We start from the raw sequence: 12388 nt of genomic DNA, 5'->3' as shown, positions 1-12388 counted from the left end.
CCTCTCCAGCATCCTTGTAGCCCCCTTCAGGCACTGGAAGCTGCTCTGAGGTCTCTTCTCCAGGCTGAACAGCCCCAATGTTCTCAGCCTGTCTCCATACAGGAGGTGCTGCAGCCCCTGATCATCCTTGTGGCCTCCTCTGGACTTGGTCCAGCAGCTCCATGTCCTTCTTATGCTGAGGACACCAGAACTGCGCCCAGTGCTGCAAGTGAGGTCTCACAAGAGCAGAGCAGAAGGCCGTCGCCACTGCCATAAGCAGGAACATCTTTAAGATGTCCCTCAGGCTCCTGTCCAGCCTTGCTTTGAATTCTTCCAGGGATGGAGCAACAATCTGGGCAAGCTGTGCCAGTGTTCTAGTACCCTCATCATATAAAATACCTTCCTTTATCCTTTCTTTCTTCCACCCTTCCCGCTCAGCAGCACTTGAGCGTGCTGGGAGGTTGCCTCTCACCTTGCAGGGCATGGGACAGCTGGGAAGGTACTGCAGTGACAGGAGACAGACGGCCATAGGCATTTTTCCTTTGGGTCTGTCTTGGTCCCCGAGGGCTCGGAGCTGCTTGGATGTATGACAGCAGGTGGATACCCAGCAGTCTCCCTGGAAATGGCTGGAGGGGACTCTGATCTAAGCAGCTCTGTCAACAGCATTAATACAATAGAAATAATCAGATTCACTCAGATGGAAATGAGAGAATAGGCAGACAACAGTGCAAATCGGAGGGAATAAAGAGGATGGGAGCAACAGTAAATCACCCACGCAACACCACGAGTTCAGATGCTTCTCAGAAGAGCCACAATCTTAAATTCATCCAAAAGTGACGGCAGCAAGGTGCCTTTTTGTCTGCTTCTTTGTTTTCCTACAACACGTATACACATACTTGGGATAAGGTGAAAGACAGGGAGGCCTGCAGAGGCTTCCTGCATGGCACACACATGGTGTTTGCCTCTCATCCTGGAGGGAGGAAACACGGAAACACAGGTTTGCATTTGTTCCACTAAGCACTTTGTCTTTCTGAGATTTCCCTAGAAAGCAAGCAGAGTCTGCATCACTATTTTTATCTCCTATCATGGAAGGAATGGCCATCCTCAACATCAGGTTGTTTTCTTGGGGGACACAGTTTCATGGGAGAAAGGGGAATTTTAATAAAGGAACTGTCAATCAGAAAGGAAAATGACAGCTGCCGTGGAAGTGTTTGCTCTGGGGGTTTTTTATGTTCCTATACTAAACCCCATGATAACTCAATTTACAGGAACAGCAACCAGAAACAGAACTGGCCTGAAGAAGGTACCAGGGAAATAAATGACCTGCAGCCAGAAACGACTTAAAAACTCAAGATTCCTTTGTGAGCCTTGCATTGCAGGAAGCAGCCCAGAAATGCAATGATGGAACACTTTAACAGGCAGCTTGCAAGGTTTGAGCCTCATCCCTTGCCCTGGGGAAAGGTATGAAAGGGAACTGGTACTCAGGCCACAGAGCACCGTGCAGCAGCTCCAGGTTAACTGATCACAAAACCAAAGGAGGGGAATGAGCTCCAGTGACTCTTGGCTTTGTGTGTGTAGCTGTAGGGTATGCACAGAGCCCATATTCAGTGCTTGGCATGTGGAGATACGGCGAGTACAATGGCAGGACACCCATCCCCACGTGCCCCATCTCCATGTGCCACCCCAAAGCAGTGCCCTTCCAGGGACAGGCTCTTGATGAAGTGCAGCATAAGCATTATGCTGGGATTCCCCCTGCAGTGATTACTCTTCATTTGTGGCCCGCTGGGTTTTCAGATCACCATTAACAATGACAGCTGAGGAGTTCCCACACTGACTCAAAAGTTTAATCTCTCCAAACCTCGTCCCTGCCGCAGCTGAGTGCACATTCCCTGTGTCCTCAGGGGACATACGTGACCTGGTCACTGCCTGCAATCACACCGTCACCCTCTTCAGGTGACCTATATGTCATTTGGTGGGGATGCACACAAGGGTCTGGCAGTGAGAGGAATGCTAACATGGAGCCAGGAACACTATTGCCTGGGTTTTGGGAGCACCATGTGCATGCATTCAGCCTCACCTTTGAAACACTGACCTATATGATGTGCAAATAGCAGATAAAGGAGATTACAGCCTGGCAGCAGCCAGGCTTTGCCTCTTTTGGGTTCTGCTAACATGATTCCAAAGTCACCATATGGTCCCAAAATTACCCACCTCTGCTTATCAGGGGTAATTCACCCTCCAGATCCCAGTTGCTATGATGGGACGCAACCTCCTTGTTTCCCTGAAGTGTTTTTTTACCACCATAGGGACATTTGCCACCTCTGAGTGATCTCCAGAGGCTGTCAGAGTGGTGAAAAGCGAGGGGCAATGTGGCTTGCTCACAGCACCACCAGCTAAATGAGGCTTGGGAAAAAAATAGCCCAATCGACCTGACATCCTTGAGGGACAGAGGAAGCGGGCAGGAGAAGAAGGAGAGGAAAGAAAGGCAAAGACTGGGGGAACAGGAGGGGGAAGAAAACTAAAAGCCCCCCTAGGCAGCTGTGGGGGACACTGGGGAGGCAGTCTGGCCACTGGGACACCCTCCAAGCCCCCCCCCCGCCTTTCTCTTCTCCTCCCCTTATATCTAGCTGTGAGTTTTGCTCGGCTAGTGAAAGGGTTAAGTTTAATTTATACTGATTTCTATTTAATATCATTCTCTCCCCGTAGGAGCCGGCAGCTGTGAGCTGATTGTACTCTCTCATTATGCAGTCTGTATCACTAATGGCCTGTGACAAAGGCATGCCATCTTCCCGGCCTTACCCCCGAGAGCCAATTAAACACACATACTCCCTTCCTGTTTGCAGCGCATTACAATGAAATTAAACTGAATTTCAAAATCATTTTCTCCTAAAGACATCTCTTTGCAATAATTAATGCATGCTATTCCTTTGCATCTGAAATATTCATCAGGAGTGGTGACTAAAAAAATTTTTAAAGCTGATTGCCCTGCACACCCTGCACGTCGCCTGATGATGCTCCAGTCCCAGCCCATGATACGCACCCGGGATGGGGACCCGTGGTGACACTGCCGGCAGGGCAGCTCCACGTCTGCTTCACGATAACAATGATAATAAATCACAGCTTCTTCAGGAACCATAAATAAATAAGATTACACAGAAGGCATTAGAAATTCAGCCTGACTCCTGACACGATGGCACTGCTAACACACACTGAGAGGGAAATGGGAAAGTCAGATCTATGTCTATGTTAAGGTTTAGCAGAAATGAGCCATCACCCCCTTTTTCACTGGCAAGATTAATCGGTGGTCGGGCTCGGTGCAGCCTGGCTTTACTCCACTGCTCAAACAGGTGGCAGGGGCAGCGGGAAGGCTGCACACTGAGATACCACCCAGGAGCTGGGGCCAGAGCCTGCCAACCCACCCCATGGCTGGTTCAATATTTAATCTACATTGCAGAGAACCTCTGACCGAGGAGGCCTCTGACCGCTCACCACGCGCAGAGCGGGAAGCGTAATTCGCAGCACATAACTTATTCATGGCCTGTCACATCTATGCCAATTGGGAAAGCTCTTCAGCATGGTATGCTCCTGAATTTGTTATCCCACATGATGGGTAGGATTAGCCATTATGAGTTCTCCTCTGAGAACTTGATGTCCCAGCCACAGCAGCTTCAGGTAGGGACAGTCCCGATGGCATCTGCTGCTATCACAGGATAACAGGATCTTTATTCTGTCTGCAAATACTTGATAAAACCTACCATGGCACACACAGGCCCCACTTGGAACAGGTATTATTATTAAGGTATTATCTTCTGGTCAAATTTTATTTGAAAGAAGCAAATACCAGAGGATTTCCCATCCCTGGAAACACTATGTTTCAGAAACTCTTCCCTCTCTGGAAAGGAAAAGGCAAATCTGAGAAAACCCAGAAAAAGGAACATTTCCTCTGCATTTCCACAACAGATCACATAAAAATAAAATGAGCCCTAGTTTCAAATTAAAAGGTCTCTTTGTTTAGATAGCTCAGGCTTTTCACTATTGAAAAAATGGTTCTGGCAATTTCAAAACCTCTTGCTGAACCTGAAGACACCCGCTGGGATTTTCCTTCAGAAAGTTCAGTTTTCCATCAGTTAGTAGTTTCTGACTGACAAATGACAGTCCCTTGAAAGGCTCCCTCATGGTCCCAGCCCACCCCACACAGTCACGCTGTCTTGTGCTCATGCCTTCAATCCTAGACACCTTCTCTTTAACTAAGCCATGACCAGGAGGACAAACTCCCCTGGAGACACCATGATAGAGGCAAGAGGGGAAGCGGGATGGATCTCACTCCTTGGAGCTTAGAGGGGGTTTTCCAGTGACATGGTCCTTGTCTAAGTTAAACTCAATCCCATTTTGCAAAGTTTAAGTCCCCAGAAAACATTAAGCACATTATGCTCACAAGCAAGCAACCCTGAACATACCCCATCAATTGGCTAATTACAGCCAACACAAGCAAAGCACATCCAACCTGCACCCCCAGCTGGCTTGTGACCCCCCATCTCCAAACCCCCCAGTAGCCAGGGAGCCCCAGGGGGTGATCCATAGCTGCTGCCCCCTCCACCCCTTGCTGCCCTTTGCTGGATGCCTCAGGGAGCCACTGTAGTACCTGTTTTGAACCAGCCATCGGGTGTGAAGGCATCTGCTGTTTCCTTGGGTCTGTTCCAGTACTCGCGGAAGACGGAGGGTCCCTTCACGAGCAGCTCCCCTTCTTGTCCCTCCAGACCCGGTGTCACCTAGGACAAGCACACAGTGAATGCACCACGGGGAGTGGCAGTGAGCAGCTGTCCTGTAGCCACATCGTTTCCACCGCCTTCCTAAGCAGCGTGGTGGGGACAAGCAGGACCCACGCCACATGTCCCTTCACCCTCTCCCAACCTCCCATGCAGCCTGCCCACCTGCAGGATCTCTTTCCTCAGGTGGAAGGACTCACCAAAGTGCCTTTGATATCCAAAAGCACTGAAAATAAACATCTGTGTTATATGAAAACAAGAACCTCCATCCTGGAACCACGGTCCAGGAAGGCTGATGCCTTCCAGATGCTGACAGAGGAGGGGTCTCATACGCAAATGTGCAGGAAATACTCTTGGAAAAGGGTCAGGAAATACTCTTGGGAAAGGGCTGGTCCTTTCTGACCCCTGGACAGCCTGATGCAGAGCAGCTTCACAAGAGCTCTCTGCAGCCTGCTCCCATCGCAGCACCCATCAGCCTCTGCCAGGGTCAGGTTCTCTCCCAGGAAGTAATTCCAGGTAAGGGAAGTATGGCCTACTGTCCCACAGCTGGGAGATCAGATCCTGGTCAGGTGCTGAAGGTGACATCACCACTCACCCCAGATGTATGAGATTTGCAGTGTCCTCAGGGATGAGGACCATCCTCCTGCCCTCCAAAGCTGGGTGATGCAGCCAGAGGGCAGTCACTGTGAGGCAGGGGCTGACATGCTCCTGTGACTCTGCCATGCTGCTGTCTGCTCTGTTTGCCTTCCAGAACTGTCAATCTGTCACTCTTTTTTTCCTGAGGTGGCAGGAAACACCATCAGATTTGTTCCTGGGGACACGTGGCTCCTTTCAGGCCCACTGGAAGGCAATGGCTGTAGTGACAACATGGGACTCTGCAAACCCACACAGGCAGGTTTTCTATGGCAACAAAACAAACATCCTGCTGTTATGGAAACTGGAGAATTGCAGGAAGGTCACAGACTTGCCTGACATGGCATGGTATCTCATCTCCCCTGCACATAGAGCTTCGTAATCACAAGGATGCAGGCAGGCTAAAAGATGAGGCACTGGAGAGGCACAAACTGCTTGTGGGACTGTGCTAACCTAAAGTCCTTTTGCACGGAAGATGTGCAAAGACACTGCTGGGAGGGGAGGTCACTGTGAGATGTGCTTTTACGTATTGTTCTATTCCTCTCCAGAGAACGTCCCAGCAACGGGACTCCGAGCCTTTTTGTACTTGTTCTGCTGCAACACGGATGAGATACATCTCGGACCTTGAAAGTCAGCAGTGCCAGAAACACAGCAAGAGGGAAGGTGGTAACAGCAGAACTGCAGCGCCAGGCAGCACCCCACAGCACAGCAGGCTCCGTGTCTCTCTGTAGCTTTTGATGGAAACAAAGCTCCTCTAATGGAAAATGCTTGGAAAGCTTGTTTTAAGTCACAATTTAATTTCTTCCTGATGTCCTGCCTTGGAGGATGGGGTGACATAAGGCTCTCTGCACACAGAGACCAGGCGTTTCTGCAGAATTGCCTGAATGCCTCCATGTGCCACAGGCTGGGCTGAGCCCCCAGAGCCCTGGTTGTGCATCACCTCCACTGCCTGGAAGATGCTGCAGGAGAAAAAGCCCGTTAACGCTGATGACAGGAGTTTTGTTGAGTGATGGCAAGGTGAGGAATTCTGCCCAGGGGATGTGAAAGAGGGACCCTGAAGACCAGACTGTCCACAGGCAAGACAGCACAGAGAAACCTGAGCTCCAGGAGAGCCACAGCCTCAGTACCTGCAGCAGCCAAGGGGCAGGAGGCACAAAGCCTGTGTGACAGGGACGTGGTGGGTGACGCAGAGGGACCATCAAAGCAAGGCTGCAGAGCTGTTACAGAGGCTGCATGTAGTTTTACTGATGCAGCTTTCTTCTCAGTCCTTTTCCTGCTGGTCCAGGCATGACATCACAAAACAAGCAACTTCCCAGTGCCCCAGGTGCTCTCAGTTCTAATTCTGCCCATTGGGTAACCCAGCCAGCAACACCTCTCCTCTTGGGGAAGCTCCACCTCACCCACCTCCCTGCAGACTCACCAGACCCCATCCAACCATCTCAGCTAGAGACAACCAACTATAAAAATTGCCCTCACATTGCAGGCATTTTAATTACTAGTGCAAGCCTCCAAAGTCAGTCCCTTTAGTTGTCAGGCTGCTTCTGACTCTCATGAAATGGCTGGGAAAGGGGAGGTGAAGGTAAGGATGGCGAGGACCTGAGAACAGTTGCCTGACCTTCATGTGCAAATCCTGCCAGGTTTTGTCTTCTGGTTGTCAGCACTGAACACAAGAATGGGTGTAAATTTGGGTACTAGAATGGCTTCAGCCCCAGCCCAGCCTTGCACAGGCATTACACAGTGCCAGCCTGCACAACCCACACCATGCCCCAGCTCGGAGCAGCTGAGCCACCCCAGGGACCAATCCTGCCCAGTGTTTACCTGCACGCTGTATCATTTTATGTGAATCAAGCCTTGAACTGGCTCCAAATTTCTTGTCATATCAACTCAAATTTTGGCAGCAGCTCAACCCACATCTTATCTCGAGCAGAGCTCCTTGGCAGCAGGCACCTCCCTGTTGTGTAATTTAATGATGTTATGGCTGGCTTGCAAACAGTAAAACAGAAAGGCCGTGACGTTATCTTAATAGGATTTTGCTTGCTGCACTCCGAATGTCAGTGCCATTGCTCCCTGGTGTAGAAAAGGGGACACAAACCACCCCGGTGCCAGCAGCTTCTGCTGCTTGCAAACAGCGTAAATTAAAATTCAAGGTTCGAGGCATTTATCTCCTACAACCCCTTGCATCTGATCCCTGCTAAAGTCCCAAATACACCAAGCTACCTGGCTGATACCTGCTTTGAGAATGGGATTTTGGCAGCAGCAGCATGGCTAGTGTGTTCGTTTCCCTCCTCCACAAATCTCAGTAGCACTCGTTGATGCACTGGATGGATGTTGCAAGCAGCTGCTGAAAGCATCATATTGTTAATTGCCCAGATATCCTCCTCTTCTAGCTCCATATTTTAATGCACTTTTCAACTGCTTTAATACATTTGAAAAACTTTTAACACCCAGGCACAGTGTGCCCCTGAAGGTTGCTGCCTGAGAGCTTTCTGCTGGACCAGCCAGCATACCAGATAAGATTCCATTTTCCACGCATGAAAATAAAAGGTTGTAATAAATCCTTTGAAGGACTAAATCTAGGTGAGCCTAAAATGTATGTTTTCCCTGCTTCCATTTTACCTCTATTAGGGGGAAGCAAGGGTGGTTTGTAAAAAGCTGGGAATCCCCACTTGGCAAGCGACCCTGGGATCTGTTCAAAGTGGCCATTTGTCTTCTTGTGGTCTCTGATGGATGATGCCCCGTGCTCCTCCGGGAACTGCGGGAGAGGAGCTTGTAATGGACTTTAATGGAATTAGGGGCTTTTATGGAGGTAGGCTCTCAGCCGCATCTTTCGCTGGGAAGCAGGGAAGGCATGGTGGATTCCTAAGCATGTGGAAGACACAGGGTGAAAGCTGGAATGTGAGGCTGTGAGGGGAGGTAATACCTTGTTATTGGGCTGATGGGATTGGGAGGAAGATGACAAGCTCTTCAGAAAAAACTCGAACACTTTCCTCAGGTTGCAAACAGGTTTCAGAGGGATGGATTTAACTTCTACCAGACCCCTTCTTCCTCCTGGCCCCTGAAAAATAATCATCTGAACCTCTTTCCTGGGTGAGCAAATGCTGTGGATCAGAGCACTGTCTCTCAGGAGGGACCTTAAAACAGACCCTGCAACTCCTGCACCCTGGAAGTGTGAGGCAGCACATTTGCAGAAGAACAGTTTGCCTGGACAAGGTGAAGCAGAGCAGGACAATGTGAGGGGCATCTCCTGGCCCTGCAGATCTCATACCATTTTCCTTCTACTCTTCCCTACTTATATTTCTGCCCCTGGGTCCCCACTCCCCATTCCACCCTCCTACCCAGCCACAGCCCAACTCCTCCGTAGTCCTTGCTCCATGAAGAACCAGTTCCCTGCAGCCAGAGCTGTTCCTGCAGCTCCCACCACACTGTGCTCCCATCACACCACCCCTGCCAGAGGAGGAGAGGACAGTCTGGGGTGAGCATGGGGTGGGCACCAACACTGATGCAACCAAGAAACTCACAAGCATCTTTGGGGAAGAAGGAAATGCTTCTGCAGCCCTTCCTCCTCTGCCACAGCTTGGAAATGCTTGGCATTTTTCCCCACCTTGTAAATAAGTGATTACTGTGATCAAAATAATTAAGCAACCTAGCCTTTAAAGTGACTAATAGAAGACAATAATTTATATGTGTGAGGTTTATGGAAGTGATGGAGCCATTTTAGCAGTTCTCACAGAAGAGTAACTTTCTTCTGTTTGCTTTAAACATACCATAATACAACGGAGCCTGAAGAATAGCCCCACATCCCACCCTGCACCCCAGGGTCGAGCTGTGGAGCCAGGATGCTCTGCCACACTCACCACCCCACTGCTGCTGAAGCTCACCTGCCATTTCCAGACATGCTCCTTCTCTCTCGTAAGACCATGAACTCACCCCTTCAAGATTTTGGTGGCCTAGGGAGCACTGCAATACAGCAAAGCCTTGCTCTAATACAGCTTCCAACAGCTCAGCCCCCCTGGCCTGGAGAAAGCATGAGAGCTCCAGGCTGTGCCCAGACTCTGCTCTTCCAGACTGGGGGATCATGCTACATCCAGGACTGGTGTGCTGGGTTGATGAGGGAGGTAAGGACATGTTCACCTGCTTCCTAAAAGGAAGCTGGAGACCAATAATCTGCTTGGTAGTGTCTTTTAATCACTGTCTTCCTGGGCCATATTTGAATGGATGTCCTAGAGGTGTGAGGCTTGCTAGAGCATTACCAAATTCCCAGGCAATCTGAACTCTCATGCACATTCATAATTAAAAATTCCCTGCTAAGTTGTGTGGTTTTGTTAAAGCATTATCGTTCCTCTGAGCTCCGTGTCCTGCAGCATCCTGCAGAAGGGTAGCAGGAGGCAATTTAGACACAGAACAATTTTCCTCCTGCTGGAAAAAGGCAGATTTCTGCTCCTCGGGGACACAGCATAGAAAGAGTGAAAAAAAAAACCCCAACCAAACAAACCCCAGGCCCAGGCTGTAATCTACAAGGCCACATTTCACATCTGGTTTTGCAATGTTAACTTTTATAAAAGGGCTGGGAATAACACAATCAATTTACTTTTCATTTTGGAGGGTTATAAATTTAAAAGCAAGGCTGGTGCACAGTGGAGCTGGAACACTGAAACTCAGTTTCAAAAACCCTAACCCTCTACTTACAGCAAATGTTGCTCCACTGAAAACAGAAGTGAGTGTGTATCTTTTTAGGAAGAAATGAGTTTTGAAAGTTAACAGACTGATTAACTCCAGATGATCTCAAAAGAACCACAGAAACAAAACCCCAAGTTTGGGAAAGGTCAGTCCTCTCCACTGTTGTTCCACGGACCGAGAACTTCTTGATCTATATTAACACCATAAATTAGATGTGTAACACTGTTCCAGAAACACCTACCACTCTCCACACTGCTGCTCTCATCCCTTGTTTGCAGGCTTCAGAAGATAATAAACGAGGCAAGATGTCAGTACATCTTCCCACTCCCTCAGCTCTCTTCATTAGAGAAAGGCTCCTGACGTGCCCTCACAACGCCTGCTCTGATTTGGTGCTTGGGGGCAGGCAGAGGACCAGGCAAGGATTCAATTAGTGGCCCACCTTCGGTTCGTTTTTCATAATCCTCACTCAAAAGCTGAGGTCATCAAGGCTGTGATGTGCTGTGACTACAGATGATCACACTGCCCAAGAAGCTCTAATTGCTTCCTTGTGCTAAGCCATCCCCTGGCGGCCATTGCATCCTGCCTTTGGCTGGAAGCACTCTAGGGCAGACATTGTGCCTTTATCTTCTGGCCTCTGTGTTTCAGCATCTCCCCACCATGTCCAGGGCTCTTTGGCAAACATCCCCAAGATGTGCTACAGCAGCAACAGCCTCTGTGACCCAGTGGAGGTTCGACAAGCGTATCATGGGAGAAGGGAAGTTGTAAGCATGTCAGGCTGAACCCGCAGCTCAGAAGGAATCAGGTGTGAAGATGCAAAAATCAAGTAGAAACAAGGACCAGCGACTGTGCTGGCAGGAAAGCTGCTTTCATCCAGTGTCTCACAACAGCAAACACAAACACCCCAGTCTCCCAGGCTCTCCTGGCATAGGTAAGGATACAGGAAAAGGTTGAAGACCAAGAGCAGCATGATAGGACCAGAGAGGGAGGAACCTACCCAACCCTTGTCCCTCACGCTGAGAGAACCAAGACTGCCAGCGTGGTGAAGGACATGGTGAGGTCACATATTCTAAATCTTTCCCCCTGCTACAAGGAGGAATGAGAGCATAAAACAGTAAAGAGATGAATAGAGATCTTGAGGGTGCTGTAACAAAGGAAACACTTGTGGATAGAAGGTTCTTCTTGACAGATGAATTAAAATTCAGTGTGCAAGGAAATACTCTTCTGGGATCAAGGCTGCCCCTGTGACAAGAAAAGTTTTCAGCTGAGAAACAAGGGGACAGGATGCTAACATGATCTCCTCTTCCTCTTTTCTACCAGAAAGAAATAAAATACAGCTATGGCCAAAAAAAACCCCCTAAATCAGAGGACAGAGAGAAAGAAGGAAGGAGATATAAATACATACGAGAACGAGATATACTAAGTTGACTAAGGAACTGGATGTGATCAATGAGAAGCAGCTAAAATGTTTATACAATAATGAAAGCAGCCTGGGCAACAAAGTGGAGAAACTTGAATTATTTGGGCAGGTCACTGAGGAGATGAGAGGAACACAGTGAAACAGAAATCATAACTGGAATATATATGACTGCAATGTCCAGCACTATGAGTGCTTTGGAAGAGTTTCTGGAAGAAGCTAAGGAAAATGGAAAATAGGAAAAAACGCAGCTTGAATTTACCAAAGACGGATTGTGCCAGAAAACCTGAGGACTGATGTTCCAGATAGAAGAAAAGTAGCATATATAACCCAGGCTTGCCTCAACAACATATTCCCTATACTGCCTGCCTGGGAGTTGGCTACTGATGGGAGAGATTGTGCAGCTGAGGGGTAAGATTCCTGAGGTGGGCAAAGATCCAGGCAGAGGTGATGAAGCCCAAAGCATCCCATGAACCCCTGTGCTAGCTAGCCAGCCTTGTAAGCCAGCCAGCAGCTATCCATCACTCAACTTGAATTTCACCCTAAGTTCCAAGTAACAGTCTGACCCTGAATCAGTGACTTGCTGTCCTCCTATGAGGCTCAGCACCACACAGCATGTTCTGCACCTACAGCAGTGAGCTGCTGCTGGGAGATGGAACTGAGACACTGGAGTAAGGTTCACCATCAAGAGACCCATGGGAGGCAGCAGCACATGAGGCTGGGATGCAGCTGGGACAAGAAAACAAAGTAAAAATTGTACCATGGGGAGGAGATGTTCTAGAAGTGTAGGAGTATTGAGGAGTATTAAGTTGAGGTATGATCAGGATACAAAAGGAAGAAACCAAGGTAGCTGCCTGAGACTGCCAGAGACAGGACTTCCTGGGCCTGCTGGTAACATCCCCACAAGCATCCATACCTG

At 49.0% G+C, this 12388-nt stretch overlaps 1 protein-coding gene across 1 annotated transcript in view; it reads right to left on the bottom strand.

The window, feature by feature from the left end:
- ACSF3 (acyl-CoA synthetase family member 3) overlaps positions 1 to 12388 on the bottom strand; it is a 59646-nt gene that overhangs the window by 22821 nt on the left and 24437 nt on the right. The window contains exon 6 of the mRNA XM_010011970.1: positions 4622 to 4748. Coding sequence (XP_010010272.1) covers positions 4622 to 4748 — 127 coding nt within the window. The remainder of the gene's footprint in view (positions 1 to 4621; positions 4749 to 12388) is intronic.

Source organism: Nestor notabilis, unplaced genomic scaffold, assembly GCF_000696875.1.
Source record: "Nestor notabilis isolate BGI_N333 unplaced genomic scaffold, ASM69687v1 scaffold4023, whole genome shotgun sequence".
In the NCBI taxonomy this organism is placed as follows: domain Eukaryota; kingdom Metazoa; phylum Chordata; class Aves; order Psittaciformes; family Psittacidae; genus Nestor; species Nestor notabilis.
This window is presented reverse-complemented; position numbering and strand designations above follow the sequence as displayed.